Source organism: Hemitrygon akajei, chromosome 13 (genome assembly GCF_048418815.1).
Source record: "Hemitrygon akajei chromosome 13, sHemAka1.3, whole genome shotgun sequence".
Taxonomy (NCBI): Eukaryota; Metazoa; Chordata; class Chondrichthyes; order Myliobatiformes; family Dasyatidae; genus Hemitrygon; species Hemitrygon akajei.
Window position 1 is genome coordinate 2629247 of NC_133136.1, and position 17205 is coordinate 2646451.

The 17205-nt window shown below is 43.4% G+C and overlaps 1 protein-coding gene across 10 annotated transcripts in view; it reads right to left on the bottom strand.

The window, feature by feature from the left end:
• Positions 1 to 17205, bottom strand: part of skor2 (SKI family transcriptional corepressor 2) — a 218348-nt gene that overhangs the window by 3890 nt on the left and 197253 nt on the right. For 7 of the 10 annotated variants that reach the window (XM_073064047.1, XM_073064046.1, XM_073064053.1 and 4 more), the window contains one exon: positions 10220 to 10312. The exons of 1 other annotated variant lie outside the window; for it this stretch is intronic. In XM_073064047.1, the coding sequence (XP_072920148.1) occupies positions 10250 to 10312 (63 nt within the window). In that variant the 3' untranslated portion in view covers positions 10220 to 10249. Of the gene's footprint in view, positions 1 to 2268; positions 2309 to 6594; positions 6652 to 10219; positions 10313 to 17205 lie in introns of all 10 variants that reach the window. 2 more of the 10 variants (XR_012101195.1, XR_012101196.1) reach the window with 2 other exon arrangements.

Consider the following 17205-nt stretch of genomic DNA (forward strand, 5'->3'; position numbering starts at 1 on the left):
TCTATTTGAACACAAGGAAATTCCACTCAGGTAATAGCAAAGATCAGGATTGAAGCAAGGTCACTGGAGCTGAAAGACAGCGCCACTCTCCGGTGCAAATCCTACTGTGTCACCTACCAATGTAGGATATGGTAGGAGGGAGCAGGAGGACAGAAGCGTGGCTTCTTGTATGCACCTCCTTAGCAGCTCTAGTACACTTCAACAATGTTGGCTACCAATTCTAGTATACATCTCCTTTACACAGGTTGCCAACTCTAGAATGCATCTTCTTTACATTGGTTACAATTTTTAGTAAACATCTCCTTTACACTGGCTACCAATTCTAGTAAACATTTGCTTTATACTGCTACCAATTCCAGTAAAAATCTCCTTTACACAGGCTACCAACTCTAGAATGCATTGGTTACAATTTTTAGTAAACATCTTCTTTACACTAGCAGTGTGCCAGAGGTCAGTGAATGTCAGGGAGCAGGAGTGAGTGCCATTACTATTACAAAGGAAGAAGTGCTAGGTAAACTGAAAGGTCTGAAGTTGGATAAGTCACCTGGACCAGATGGACTACATCCCAGAGTCCTGAGAGAGGTTGCTGAAGAGATAACGGATGCATTGGTCATGATCTTTCAAGAATCACTTGATTCTTGACTGGAAAATTGCAAATGTCTCACTGAGGGAGGATGGTAAAAGAAAGGAAATTATAGACCAATTTGCCTAACCTCAGTGCTTGGGAAAGTGTTGGAGTCTATTACTAAGGATGAGGTTTCAGGTACTTGGAGACTAATGATAAAATGTCAAAGTCAGCATGGTTTCTGTAAAGGGAAATCTTGTCTGACAAATTGGTTATATTTCTTTGATGAAGTAACAAACAGAATGGACAAAGGAGAGGCAGTGAATGTCATTTACTTGGATTTTCAGAAGGCATTTGATAAGGTGCCACACATGAGGCTGCTTAACAAGATAAAATCCTATGGCATTACAGGAAAGATACTGGCATGGATAGCGGAATGGCTGACAGGCAGGAGGAAATGAGTGGGAATAAAAGGGGCTTTTTCTGGCTGGCTGCCGGTAACAAGTGGTATTCCTCAGGGGTAAATATTGAGACCGCTACTTTTCACATTGTTTGTTAATGATTTGGATAATGGAATTGACGGCTTTGTGGCAAAGTTTGTGGATGATACGAAAATAGGTGGAGGGGTAGGCAGTCCTGAGGACGCAATGCAATTGCAGCAGGACTCAGAGAAATTGGAAGAATGGGCAAAAAAGTGGCAGATGGAATACAGTGTTGGGAAATGTATGAAAATGCATTTTGGTAAAAGGAACAATAGTGCAGATTATTATCTAAAAAGGGAGAAGGTTCAAACATCAGAAGTGCAGAGGGACTTTGGAATCCTCATGCAAGACTCCCAGATTGTTAATTTACAGCTTGAGTCTGTGGTAAAGGCGAATGCAATGTTGGTATTTATTTCAAGGGGAATAGAATATACAAGCAAGGAGATAATGCTGAGCCTTTATAAGACACTAGTCAGGCTGCACTTGGAGTACTGTCAACAGTTTTGGGCCCCATATCTCAGAAAGGATGTGTTGTCATTGGAGAGAGTCCAGAGGAGGTTCACGAAGATGATTCTGGGAATGAAGAGGTTAACTTGAGGAGTGACTGACAGCCTTGGGCCTGTACTTTCTGGAATTTAGAAGAATGTGGGGGATCTCATTGAAACTTACCAAATGTTGAAAGGACTGGATAGGGAGGATGTGGAGAGGATGTTTCCTATGGTGGGGTTATCAGAATTAGAGGGCACAGCATCAAAATTGAGGGCCAACCCTTTAGAAAGTGTGGGTTTTTCTTAGCCAGAGAGTAGTACATCTGTGGATGCAGTAGAGGCCATGTCTGTGAGTATACTTAAGGCAGAAGTTGATCGTTTCCTGATTGGTCGGGGCATCAACGGCTATGGTGAGAAGGCTGGTGTGTGGGGTTGAGTGGAATCTAGGATCAGCCATGATGAAATGGTGGAGCAGACTCAATGGGCTGAATGGCCTAATTCTGTTCCTATGTCTTATAGTCTTACGGACTGGGAAATTGGAAATTCTATATGAAGGGAGGGAGGTAAAATACAGGACATTATACCCCAGTGTCAGGAGGGGCTGGTTGCGGTAGGACTCAAGTGCAGACCAATGAATGTTCTTTTACCAGGATTTTATTAGCAGCCGCAGGGGTAACAGTCTTTCAACACCAGGAGGCAGGCACGAAGCCAGAATGGCAGGCGGAGGTCTTACCCGGGAAAGGCTGTCCAGCGAGGGTAGACGATTACAGGTGCTTCAGGCAAGAATCAGGTTCCAAACAGGTAGAATCCGGAAACACAGAATACAACAATTTTCATTGGCAGTAGTCACTATAGCAGGTTGGAACGACTCAATTCAGGACTGGGACAAACAGGCAGAGAGTGTGAGTCGAGGCAGGGTTTAAATGGACCGGGTAATGAGTGAGTACAGAAACAGGTGGGTGCTATTGAGGAGATAAGTGGGTAATTGGCAAGAGTCCAATTAGGGAAGGGGCTGGTTTAAAGCCCCCATGGCCAGGTGAAAGAAGGTAGAATTTAAGGGCTGTCGTGGTCCAGAGCTATCAGCAGAGCCCCTTTGACCCAGTGTTCAGGCTGGATCCTTAACACCTAGTTAGCCTGAATTCAGTGGTTGGGAAGATATTGGAGTCTATTATTAAGTATGAGGTTTTGGAATACTTGATAGAATAGACCAAAGTAAGCATGGTTTTCTAACAGAAAAATCTTGCCTGACAAATCTGTTGGAATTCTTTGAGGAATTAACAGGCAGGATAGACAAAAGAGAGTTAGTGGATGCTGTTTATTGATCTTTCTGCAGGTCTTTGACAAGGTGCAACACACGAGACTGCTCAACAAGACAGGAATCCATGGTATTACAGGAAAGGTATAGAATGGATAAAAGATCAGCTGATTGGCAGGAGGCAAAGAGTGGGAATAGAGAGGGCCTTTTCTGGTTGGCTGCCGTTGACTAGTGGTGTGTCGCATGGGTCGGTGTTGGTACTGATTCTTTTTACGTTATATGACAATGATTTGGATGAAGGAATTGTTGGTTTTCTGGCCGGGTTTGCAGATGATATAAAGATAGGTGGAAGGGCAGTTAGTGTTGAGGAAAGTGGGAGTCTGCAGATGGAGTATGACAGTTTGGACGAGTGGGCAAAAAGGTGGCAGATGGAATAATATATAGTATTGAATGTATAGTTGTGCCACTTTGGCAGAAGAAGTTAAAGCATAGACTATTTTGTAAATGGTGAGAAAATTCAAAAACTCAGAGGAGCAGTGGGACTCGGGGTTCCTTGTACAGGTTTCCTAAAGGTTAACTTGCAGGCTGAGTCACTGGTAGGGAAGGTAAATGCAATGTTAGTGTTCATTGCAAGAGGAATAGAATATAAAAACGAGGATTTAACATTAAGGCTTTATAAAGTACTGGTGAGGCCTCCGTTGTATTGTGAGCAGTTTTGGGCCCCTTATCTAAGAAGTATGTGCTGGCATTGGAGACAGTCCAGAGGAAGTTAATTAAGAATGATTCTGGGAATAAAAGGGTTAATATACCAGGAGCATTTGAGGATGCTGGACCTGTACTTGTTGGAGTTTAGAAGAATGAGGGTGATCTCATTGAAACCTATCAAATATTGAAAGGTCCGGATAGAGTGGATGTTGAGAGGATGGTCCCTATAGTGGGGGAGTCCAGTACCAGAGAGCAAACCTCAGAACTGAGGAATGTCCATTTAGAAGAGATATGAAGAAAAATATTCTTTCACCAGTGGGTGGTGAATCCGTGGAATTCTTTGCCACAGATAGATGTGGAGGCCATGTTATTGAGTATATTTACAGCAGAGGTTGATAGCTTCTTAATTAGTCAGGGTGTCAAAAGTTACAGGGTAAATGGAGGAGAATTGGATTGAGAGGGATAATAAATCAGCCATGATGGAATGGTGAAGCAGACTCAATGGGCCAAATGGCCTAATTCTGCTCCTAGATATTATGGTCTTTACATTAGCGACCAATTCTATTATGCATCTCCGTAACATTCGTTAAAAATTCAAGTATGCGTATCTGTTACAGCCTACCAATTCTAGCACACATCTTTTTTACGTTGGTTAGCCATTCAAGTATTCATCTCTTTACATTGGCTACCAATTCTATCAGTCATCTCCATTACATTGGCTATGAATTCCAGTACACATTTTCTTTATGCTGGCTTCTAATTCTAGTGCATATCGCCTTTATGTTGGCTGTCAGTTCCAGCATGCATCTCTGATACATTGACTACAAATTCTCGTATGCATTTTTAATGTTGCCCACCAATTCTAGTACAGATCTCCATTATGTTGGATATGAATTCTAGACTGTATCTCCTTACATTGCCTAATACATATTCCACTATGTTGGCTACCAATTCTAGAAAACACTGCCATAACGTTGGTTACCAATTCTAGAACACACCTCTGTTACATTCACTATCAATTCTAGTACACATCTCCTTTACATTGGCTGTCTATTCAAGTATGCATCTTTATGGCAGCCACCATTTCTAGTACACATTTTCTTTACATTGGCAACCAATTCTGGAATGCACCTCATTTATGTTTTCTGCCAGTTCTAGTATGTATCTCCTTTATGTTGATTATCAATTCTGGTACACGTCTTCTTTAAGCTGACTGCCTATTCTAGTACACACCACCTTTACACTGGATACCTATTCTGGCACATAACTCCTTTACATTGTCTACCAATTCTAATACACATTCTTTTACATTGCCTACTAATTCTAGTTCATATCTTCCTTATGTTGGCTATCAGTATTAGTTCAGCCCATGGAGGGAGGGATAGAAACTGATCTGTGAGATGGGGTTTCTGCTTTCTGAAATGTGTAGACTCAGAAAGTGAGCACCCTTCATGCGTAATCTACAGTTCAACCTGGATGTTAATCTCTCTCATCACAAAATACCAGGAAGGATTTGGTAAATTCATGGACATGATGTTAATAGTGCCCAGACCTGGCTCACTAGATGTATCTAACTGAGGACAAAGTGTAAGTGGGGAAGTAAAGGGGTTGTAACCTGGCCCTCGATTCTCTCATTTTAAGGGATTATTTCTAGGGGGCTCCAATGCCTAACAAGTGGACAAGTGTCTCATGTAGTCTCTTTTACCATAGACAGTGACTTGCATTAATGCAGTGGCATGCAGAAGTTTGGGCACCCCGGTCAAAATTTCTGTTACTGTGAATAGTTAAGTGAGTAGAAGATGAACTGATCTCCAAAAGTCATAAAGTTAAAGATGAAACATTCTTTTCAACATTTTAAGCAAGATTAGTGTATTATTTTTGTTTTGTACAACTTTAGAGTGAAAAAAAGGAAAGGAGCACCATGCAAAGGTTTGGGGACCCCAAGAGATTTGAGCTCTCAGATAACTTCTACCAAGGTCTCAGACAATTAGCTTGTCAGGGCTATGGCTTGTTCACACTCATAGTTAAGAGAGGCCAGGTGATGCAAATTTCAAAGCTTTATTAATACCCTGACTCTTCAAATCTTGTCCCAACAATCAGCAGCCATGGGCTCCTCTAAACAGCTGCCTAGCACTCTGAAAATTAAAATAAATGATGCCCACAAAGCAGGAGAAGGCTATAAGAAGATAGCAAAGCGTTTTCAGGTAGCTATTTCCTCAGTTGGTAATGTAATTAAGAAATGGCAGTTAACAAGAATGGTGGAAGTCAAGTTGAGGTCAGGAAGACCAAGAAAACTTTCTGAGAGAACTGCTCATAGGATTGCTAGAAAGGCAAATCAAAACCCCCTTTTGACTGCAAAAGACCTTCATGAAGATTTAACAGTGGTGGTGCACTGTTCCACTGTGCAGCAACACCTGCACAAATATTACCTTTATGGAAGAGTCATCAGAACAAAACATTTCCTGCGTCCTCACCACAAAATTCAGCGTCAGAAGTTTGCAAAGGACCATCTAAACAAGCCTGATGCATTTTGGAAACTACTCCTGTGGACTGATGAAGTTAAAATAGAACTTATTGGCTGCAATGAGCAAAGGTATGTTTGGAGGAAAAAGGGTGCAGAATTTCATGAAAGGAACACCTCTCCAACTGTTAATCACGGGAGTGGATCGATCATGCTTTGGGCTTGTGTTGCAGCCAGTGGCACAGGGAACATTTCACTGGTAGAGGGAAGAATGAATTCAATTAAATACCAGCAAATTCTGGAAGCAAACATCACACTATCTGTAAAAAAGCTGAAGATGAAAAGAGGATGGCTTCTACAACAGGATAATGATCCTAAACACACCTCAAAATCCACAATGGACTACCTCAAGAGGCACAAGCTGAAGGTTTTGCCATGGCCCTCACAGTCCCCCGACCTAAACATTATCGAAAATCTGTGGATAGACCTCAAAAGAGCAGCGCATGCAAGATGGCCCAAGAATCTCACAGAACTAGAAGTCTTTTGCAAGGAAGAATGGGTGAAAATCCCCCAAACAAGAATTGAAGGACTCTTAGCTGGCGACAGAAAGCGTTTACAAGCTGAGACTAAGTACTGACCATGCAGGGTGTTCAAACTTTTGCTTCGGGCCCTTTTCCTTTTTTGTTATTTTGAAACTGTAAAAGATGGAAATAAAAAAGTAATCTTGCTTAAAATGTTAAAGAAATGTGTCATCTTTAACTTTATGCCTTTTGGAAATCAGGTTATCTTTTTCTCGCTTAGCTATTCACAGTAACAGAAATTTTGACCAGGGGTGCCCAAACTTTTTCATGCCACTGTATATAGCACCTCTGGAACACTAAATGTATGGCAGAGTTGCATAGTGTCTGGAGTGATGTTTTACAGTGCCAGCAGTCAGGCTTCTGTTCCTGCCACTGTCTATAAGGAGTCCATACGTTCTCCACGGGTTTCTTCCAGGTGCTCTGTGCACTCCTATTGAAAGGCCGAGGTGGAGTGGATATGGATAGGATATTACCAATAGTGGAGGAATCTAGGGCCTGAGGGCACAATCACAGAATAGAGGGACATCCGTTTAGAATAGAAATGAAGAGGAATTTCATTAGCCTGAGGGTAGTGAATCTATGGAATTCATTGCCATACATGGCTGCGGAGACCAAATCATTAAACATATTTAAAGTAGAACTTGATAGGTTCTTGATTAACCAGAGTATCAATGGTTACAGGGAGAAGGCAGGAGAATGGGGTTGAGAAGGATAATAAATCAGCCATGATGGAATGGTGGAGCAGCCTCAATGGGCCAAATGGCCTAATTCTACACCTATATCTTATGGTCTTCCACATTCCAAAGACGTATGGGTTAGGGTTAGTAAGTTGTGTGCATACCATGCTGGCAACACTTGCAGGCTGTCCCAGCACAACTTTGGATTGTTGGTCATTGACACAAATGACACATTTCATTCTATGTTTCAATCTTTCAATGTATGTACATGTAACCGAAGCAGCTAACCTATAAATAACTTGAAGTTACTGAGCAAGTGCTTAATCAGGTGGAAGAGGAACAGAGGCAAATTTAGTTTCTGGGTGATCAGAGTCCAAAACACAGGCTTTAACACTTTCAGAACCACAGTCAGGTTTAACCCTAACCCTAATGCATTTTTAAGGAATACATGCAGAAGGCCCTACATGAGGCTGCTTAACTAGATAAGAACCCATGGGGTTACAGGAGAGGTTCCAGCATGGAGAAAGCCGTAGTTGACTGGCAGGATCAAAGAGTGGGATAAATCTGCCGAAGGACTGAGATGGATTAGAAAAATGGGCAAAGAAGTGGCTGATGGAATGCAGTGTCAGGAAGTGTATGGTCATGCACTTCTGTAGAAGGAATAAAGGTGTAGACCACTTTCTAAACAGGGCAAAAATTCAAAACTCGGAGACACAAAGAGACTTGAGAGTTCTCGTGCGAAGCAGACTCTTTGGGCCAAATTGCCTAATTCTGTTCCTATATCTTATGGCCTTCTGGTTATGGACAGTGTTGCAAAGATTAGCTTCTTGGTGGTGTGGGGATGAGAATTCAAACAGAGCATGATGCAGCAAGGGCTGAAGAAACTCTGGAGTTTGCTGGCACTGTTGGACTGGAGCACAGACACACTGGTTAAGCATTCAAGTTACACAACGGCAGCTGGGAAACAATTTCAAGTGTTTAAATAAATGAGGTGATGTGTGATGGGCCATGGTGTGAAACCCAGGAAGGGATCTGCATGATATTAAGTTTATGGAAGAACAAATTATAAAGGACCTCTTTAGTATCTTTCATTAAGGACTGTCATCGTCTGGGATATGGCCTATGCTGATTACTGCCATCGGGGATGAGTACGGGAGCCTGAGGACACACACTCAGTGATTGAGGAACAGCTTCTTCCCCTCCGCCATCAGATTTCTAAAGATTTCATGAACCCATGAATACAACCTGATTATTCCAAATAAACAAATTATGCAAATTAAGTAGATTATAGAGTTTTTTTTTCTCTTGCATTGTATCTTCAAGAGGTTGAGGCTTGAAAAGATTGCATTCATCACTACGGACCCTCACCATCTGGGATACGCCTTCTCTTTATGACCATTGGGGAATACCCTGACTCAGTATTTCAGGTGGAACACAGCAGGCCAGGCAGCACCTATAGGAAGAAGTACAGTTGACGTTTCAGGCTGAGACCCTTTGTCAGGATGAAGGGTCCTGATGAAGGGTCTCGGCCCAAAACGTTGACTATACTTCTTCCTATAGATGCTGCCTGGCCTGCTGTGTTCCACCAGCAGTTTGTGTGTGTTGCTTGAATTTCCAGCATCTGCAGATTTCCTCGTGTTTCAGTATTTCAGGAACAGCTTCTTCCTCTCCACCATCAGATTTCTGAATGGTCCATGCAATCGATGAACCTCACTATTCAACTTTTTGTTTGCATTATTTATTTATTTTTGTAATTTATAATAATTTGCTTGGACCAGACTCTCATGTTATGGTGTCACCTGTTGTAGCTTCCCAGGAGAGCTGGGCGTCCGTACAGGTTTGGGAGTTGGCCCCTCCTGTTGGTACTGCTCTCCAGTGTTTGCTCGGTACTGCTCTCCAGTGTTTGCTCGGTACTGCCCTCCGGTGTTTGCTCGGTACTGCTCTCCGGTGTTTGCTCAGTACTGCTCTCCAGTGTTTGCTCGGTACTGCCCTCCAGTGTTTGCTCGGTACTGCTCTCCAGTGTTTGCTCAGTACTGCCCTCCAGTGTTTGCTCGGTACTGCCCTCCAGTGTTTGCTCGGTACTGCTCTCCAGTGTTTGCTCAGTGGAAGACCAGCTATATCAGACCAATATCCCATGTATAATTAATCTACACACCAAAACACTCAGGGACTTGGGCTCTCTCTATATATATCATGTGTGATTGAATGACAATTAAACTTGAACTTATTTTTATGTCTTTGCACGGAACAACTACTGCAAAACAATGAATTTCATGTCATTGATCATAAAGCTGACTCTGATTCTGCCTTTTAGCATCAGTATGGGTGTGATTAGTTTCTGTTCTGCCACCCTTGAGATCCACTCTTGGTCAATGGTGATACTGACCCATCCCTGACACCGGATCCTCTCCCACTGGTGACCCACCACACTACACGTCAATGACAACATCTCTACCTCAGTGCCAACTGACTCTACTCACAAAGAAAGCGGATCGCCTTGGCATGCTAGCGTAGCAGTTTGCCCAACGCGTTACAGTGCCAGCAACTTGGGTTCAATTCTGTCTGTAAGAGTTTGTACATTTTCCCTGTGTCAGCGTGAATTTCCTCCTGGTGCTCCACTTTCCTTCCACATTCCAAAGACATATGGACTAGGGTTTAGAAATTGTGGACATGCCATTGCAGAAGAATGGTGAGCTTGCAGGCTGTCCTTGGACTGTATTGGTTGTTGACACAAAACAACAAGTTTCACTGTTTGTTTCAATGTATATGTAACAAATAATTCTAATTGCTTTAAAGATTCTCTTTAAAATGGGAAAAATGCGTATTGAAGAAATCATTGGGTCTGAGGCATCTGAATGTATTCATTGTGGCTGAGGGATCTGTCACTTTGGGAATTGAGTTGATAGTTTGCTGAGTGCTGCCAATGCCCCAATCCCCCTGAGAGTTAAAGATAACTGCATGGCAACAATTCTCAGTAAAACCTCATCCTCTCATTCTATACTGACCTGAAACTTCTCTGCAGCTCATTGGATCGTTTAACTTTTATTCATCTGTGTGCTGAGCCTTTCCTTCCTCATCAGAGTTGCTGCATAGGGAATCTGGAAGATGGGGAAAGAGAGGGGACGAGTTAGACATAAAATGAGGACATTGGTGACACTTAGAACGAATTGTGGGCTAATTTGGAGCATTGTGTGCAGTTCATGTCACCTATCTACTGGAACGATGTCAATAAGACCAACAGACATAGGAGTAGAATTAGGCCATTTGACCCATCAAGTCTGCTCTGTCATTTAATCATGGCTGATCCTTTATTCTCCCTCCTCAGCCCCACATCCCAGAGGATAAAAGGCAGGAGCAGTTCGTGGCAGCGTAAAAGAGCTTTGACCAGCGGCCAATCGGTGTCCGGGACTGATTAGTAAGAACAAGGTAGGGGAAGGAGCAACAGCCATCGTCAGAGTGGACATGGAGTGGTGATCTTAAGGCTTTAGCTCTTTGAGGTATCAGTGAGGAGAGGCTTCACTCGAAGAAAATAAAGGAAAGAGAAGCTCAAGTTTCCAGGCAGGATAGTGCAATGCTCCTCTTGTGAGATGTGGGTAGGCAGAGAGACCTCTAGTGTCCCTGACGACTACAGCAGCGAGAAGTGGATCCAAAAGTAGCTTCTGATAAACTGCATTAAGGAGCTGGAGCTGGAAACGGGTGAACACCAGATCATTCGGGTAGCTAAACGGGTGATAGGACATACAGAGAAAACAAACAAGAGAAAGTCTGCAGATGCTGGAAATCCAGACCAACACACACAAAATGCTGGGAACTCAGCAGGCCAGGCAGCATCTATGGAAAAGAGTACAGTTGACATTTTGGACCAAGACCCTTCAGCAGGAGCTAGCCAATAATATTAAAAAGGATACCAAATGTTTCTTCAGATATATGAAGTGTAAAAGAGAGATGAGAGTGGATATTGGACCACTGGAAAACAATGCTGGAGAGGTAGAAATGGGGGACATCACTGTGGAATTAATTAGCTGTACGTGGAAGTTCCAGGTATCGGGGTCATGAAAGGTGTGAAGTTACCGTAACTAGAGAGAAGTTTCCTGGGAAACTGAAAGGTCTGAAGGTAGATAAGTCACCTGGACCAGATGGTGTACACGCCAGGGTTCTGAAAGAGGTGGCTGAAGAGATTGTGGAGGCATTAGTAATGATCTTTCAAGAACCACTAGATTCTGGAATGGTTCTGGAATACAGGAAAATTGCAAATCTCAGTGGCTGGGAAGATGTCAGAGTCGATTAGTTAGGATGAGGTCTCAGGTACTTGGAGGCACATGGTAAAATAAGCCATAATCAGCATGATTTCCTCAAGGGAAAATCTTGCCTGACAAATCTGTTGAAATTCTTTGAAGAAGTAACTAGCAGGATAGACAAAGGAAAATCAGTTGATGTTGTGCACTTGGATTTTCAGAAGGCCTTTGACAAGGTGTCACACATGAGGCTGCTTTAGAAGCTACTAGCCCATGGTATTACAGGAAAGATTCTAGCATGGATAAAGCAGTGTCTGATTGGCAGGAGGCAAAGAGTGGGAATAAAGGGAGCCTTTTCTGGTTGGCTGCTAGTGATTAGTGGTGTATCATAGGGTCTGTACTGGGACCAATCCTTTTTACATTATAATTCAATGATTTGGATGGCAGAATTGATGCCTTTGTTGCCAAGTTTGCAGACGATATGAAGGTAGCTGGAGGCACAGGTAGTTTTGAAGAAGTAGAGAGGTTACAGAAGGACTTAGACAGATTAGGAGAATGGGCAAAGAAATGGCAGATGAATACAGTGTCGGTAAGTGTATGGTCATGCACTTTGGTAGAAGAAGTCATAGGGTTGACAATTTTCTAAATGGAGAAAAAATACAAAAACCTGAGACACAAAGGGACTTGGGAGTCCTTGTGCAGGATTCCCTGAAGGTTAGTTTGTAGGTTGATTCTGTGGTAAGAAAGGCAAATGTGATGTTAGCATTCATTTCAAGAGGACTAGAATACAAAATCAAGGGTGTAATGTTGAAACTTTATAAAGCACTAATGAGGCCTCACGTGGAGTATTGTGAGCAGGTTTGTGCTCCTTATCTGACAAAGGATGTGCTGAAACTGGAGAGGGTTCAAAGGAGGTTCACAAAAATGATTCCAGGATTGTATAGTTTGTCATATGAAGAGCGTTTACATAGAACATAGAACATAGAAATCTACAGCACATCACAGGCCCTTCGGCCCACAATGTTGTGCTGACCATGTGACCTACTCTAGAGACTGCCTAGAATTTCCCTACCACATAGCCCTCTATTTTTCTAAGCTCCATGTACCTATCTAAGAGGCTCTTAAAAGACCCTATTGTATCCATTTCCACCACCCACCACTCTGTGTGAAAAACCTACCTCTGACATCCCCCTTGTACCTATTTCCAAGCACCTTAAAACTATGCCCCCTCATATTAGCCATTTCAGCCCTGGGGAAAAGCCTCTGGCTATCCACACCATCAATGCCTCTCATCATCTTATACACCTCTATCAGGTCACCTCTCATCCTCAGTCACTCCAAGGAGAAAAGGCCAAGTTCACTCAACCTATTCTCATAAGGCATGCTCCCCAATCCAGGCAACATCCTTGTAAATCTCCTCTGCACTCTCTCTATAGTATCCACATCCTTCCTGTAGTGAGGTGACCAGAACTGAACACAGTGGGGTCTGACCAGGGTCCTACATATCTGTAACATTACTTTATGGCTCTTGAACTCAATCCCACGATTGATGAATGCCAACACACCATACGCCTTCTTAACAACACAGTCAACCTGCGCAGCAGCTTTGACTGTCCTATGGACATGAACCCCAAGATCTCTCAGATCCTCCACACTGCCATTTATATTATATTCTGTCTTCAAATTGGACCTACCAAAATGAACGGCTTCACACTTATCTGGGTTGAAGTCCATCTGCCACTTCCCAGCCCATTTCTGCATCCTATCGATAGGGGTGCAGTGTTAGCTGAGCGCACCCGGCACATCTTTAAGAAAAAAGCTGAAATAAACAAGCTAATTAATTAGGTGCCGCCCAGGGTGGTTTGAGTATCTCAGAAACTGCTGATCTCCTGGGATTTTTACGCACAACAGACTCTGGAGTTTACAAAGAATGGTGCCAAAATCAAAAAAACATCCAGCGAGTAGCTGTTCCGTGAGCGAAAACATCTTGTTAAATCCACTCACTGGATTTTCTTTTTTGTTTCTGATGTATTGTAATGAGACAGGATCATTCACTACTACAGTGCACAGCTAAACGGGAGAGGCCATTCAGTCCATCATGTCTGTACCTGTTCCCATCAGACCGATTCCTACTCTTTCTACGTTCCTGTATGCTGGAACTTCTCACAAGTCCATCCATTCCCCTTTCATCATTCTGCCACTTGTCTATACTAACTGATCATTGACAGCAGCCAGTCAACCTGCAGGCTTCTGTTGGGATGCAGGAAGAAACCGGATTACCTGGGGGAAAGCCACGTGCAAACTCCACCCAGACATCACTCGAGAGCTGAATGGAACGTGGGTCCATAGAGCTGGGAGATTGTGATGGAGTGTGGCTTGTGTTGCATAATATTTGCAAAGGGGCATTGGGTGTCATTCGGAGGCAAGTGTGCAGGTGTGACTAGGGAAGTGTTTTATGTTTGGGATGTATTGTGGACAGCATGTTAGCGTAACAGTTAGTACTGATTGGGGTTCAATTCCCGCCACTGTCTATGAGGAGTTTGTATGTTCTCTCCGTGATCAGGTGGGTTTCCTCCGGGTGCTCCGGTTTCCTCCCACACTCCAGAGATGTATGGGTTGGGCTGAGTGAGTTGTGGAAGGGCTCTGTTGGCACCAGAAACATGGCAAGCTGCCCCCAGGCCATCCTCGGACTGTGCTGGTCACTGTGCATATCACTGTGTGTTTCAATGTACATGTGACAGATAAAGCTAACCTTTATCTGGGGTAGTGGTGAATGTGGTCAGGGTCCTGGATTAGAGAGCATGTCTTACCAGGATCGGTTGAGCGAGCTAGGCTTTTCTCTTTGAAGTGAAGGAGAATAAAAGGTGAATTGATAGAGGTGTACAAGATGATAAGAGGGATATATTGAGCAGACGGCAAGAGACCTTTTTCCCCAGGGTGGAAAGGCTAACACGATATGATCGGAGGAAAGTAGGGGGGATGTCAGAAGTAACTTTTCTTTATACAGAGTGGTGCATGCATGGAACACACCGCCAGGGGTGGAAAAAGTAGATAGATTGGGACATTTAAGAAACTGTTCAGGAACAGTTATTACCCCTCAATCATCAGACTCATGAAGCACGAAGGATAATCTCTCGCCCCAGCACTGAACTGTTCCCACAACTTATGGATTCACTTTCAAGGGCTCATCATTTCATGTTCTCAATATTTATTGCTTTTTTATTTATTATTATTGTTTCTTTTTTATTTTGTTTGTATTTGCATAGTTTGTTGTCTTTTGCACACTGGTTGTTAATCTGTCCAGCTGGGTGCAGTCTCTCATTGACTTTATTATGGTTCTTGGATTTACTGTGAATGCCCACAAGAAAATGAATCTTGGGGCACGTAGTAACATAAATGTACTTTGATACTAAATTTACTTTGAACTTGGCATGTGGATGACAGAAAAATAGAGGGCTCTGTGGGAGGGAAGGGTTAGATTAATCTTAGACCTGGGCTGTGTGGCAGAGTTCTATGTAAACAAGTTACGATGGTTGTGCCTAATTTGGTTCCCCAGTGATGAAGTCATTCTGAGGAATTGTCACTGCTGTATTGCAGGTGGTTACCGGGTCAGTAGGGTTTGTGATTTTGAAGTGAAAAACAGATGAATCTCATATGAATTGTCCAGCAGCTGGTAATACCTCATTGCCAAAGTCAAGGTCAAGTTTATTATCAGATGCAGAAATACATGTGTGCACTGGTGTAATGAAAACCCTCTTTGCAGCAATGTCACTGGCACATCTCAAAGTATATTTATTGTCAAAGTACATATATGTCCCCATTACCACCTTATATATCTATATCTTATTGTAATCCACAGATTTTCTATTATGTATTGCAATGTACTGCTGCCACAAAACAAATTTCATGACATGCAGTATGCCAGTGATACTAAACCTGATTCTGATTCTGAAATACAACAGAATTTATGAAAAACTACACTTATACAAAGACTAACAAACAACCAATGTACAGAAGATAAATTGTACAAATAAAAAATAAATTAATAATGTCAAGTACACAATGTTCATAGAAAAATAATGAATTACACATAAAAATCCACGTTTTTACAAGGAAGAACACAATCAGAACGTCCATTGCAGCGTAAAGTGGTCAGATTTGTGGGGGAGTAAGTAGAGTTAAGCTGGATGGCTCAGGAATCAGAAACATCTCCCCACTCTGGCCACTTACCTCTTCTTTTTCCTCAGCTGCCCCGGTGTCCCTCCTCCTTCCCTTTCTCCCATGGTTCACTCTCCTCTCCAATCAGATTCCTTCCTCGCCAGCCCTTTAGCTTTCCTACCTATGACCCCCCCCAGATTCAAACCTTTCCCCCACCCACCTGGTTTCACCTATCACCTGCCAGCTTGTCCTCCTTCCGCTTCCCCGACCTTCTTAATCTGGCATCTTCCTCTCCAGTCCTGATGAAGGGTCTCAGCCCGAAACACTGACGCTTTGTATCGCTCCACGGATGATGCCTGACCTGCTGAGTTCCTCCAGCATCTGGTGTTTGTTGCTCTGGGTGGAGAGTCAGATGGTCGAAGGGATACACACAACTAATACAATGATATCCTGTCACCTCTCCCCAGCAAATAAAATCTGGCAGGTGGGCAGGTGGCCAGATTAAAAAAAGTGGGGTTTCTGTTCATATTTTATCCAGCAGCTGGTAAGTACCTCGTTTGGTTTTGTACAGGCAGACGTCAATAAACTTGAAGTTGAATTTAAAGTGACAAACAAATGTGGAAAATAAGGAGAACGAGTAAATAATAAACAACAATGAGAGCATCAGCTGTCGAGTCCTTGAGAGTGAGTCTGTAGGTTGTGGGATCAGCTCAGTGTTGAGTGAGTGAGTGAGGGTGAGTGAGTGAGTCTGTAGGTTGTGGGATCAGCTCAGTGTTGAGTGAGTGAGTGAGTCTGTAGGTTGTGGGATCAGCTCAGTGTTGAGTGAGTGAGTGAGTCTGTAGGTTGTGGGATCAGCTCAGTGTTGAGTGAGTGAGGGTGAGTGAGTGAGTGTGTTGGTTGTGGGATCAGCTCAGTGTTGAGTGAGTGAGTCTGTAGGTTGTGGGATCAGTTCAGTGTTGAGTGAGTGAGGGTGAGTGAGTGAGTCTGTAGGTTGTGGGATCAGCTCAGTGTTGAGTGAGTGAGGGTGAGTGAGTGAGTCTGTAGGTTGTGGGATCAGCTCAGTGTTGAGTGAGTGAGGGTGAGTGAGTGAGTCTGTAGGTTGTGGGATCAGTTCAGTGTTGAGTGAGTGAGGGTGAGTGAGTGAGTGTGTAGGTTGTGGGATCAGCTCAGTGTTGAGTGAGTGAGGGTGAGTGAGTGAGTCTGTAGGTTGTGGGATCAGCTCAGTGTTGAGTGAGTGAGGGTGAGTGAGTGAGTCTGTAGGTTGTGGGATCAGCTCAGTGTTGAGTGAGTGAGGGTGATTGAGTGAGTCTGCAGATTGTGGGATCAGCTCAGTGTTGAGTGAGTGAGGGTGAGTGAGTGAGTCTGTAGGTTGTGGGATCTGGTCAGTGTCGAGTGAGTGAGGGTGATTGAGTGAGTCTGCAGATTGTGGGATCAGGTCAGTGTTGAGTGAGTGAGGGTGAGTGAGTGAGTCTGTAGGTTGTGGGATCAGGTCAGTGTCAAGTGAGTGAGGGTGAGTGAGTGAGTCTGTAGGTTGTGGGATCAGCTCAGTGTTGAGTGAGTGAGGGTGAGTGAATGCGTCTGTAGGTTGTGGGATCAGG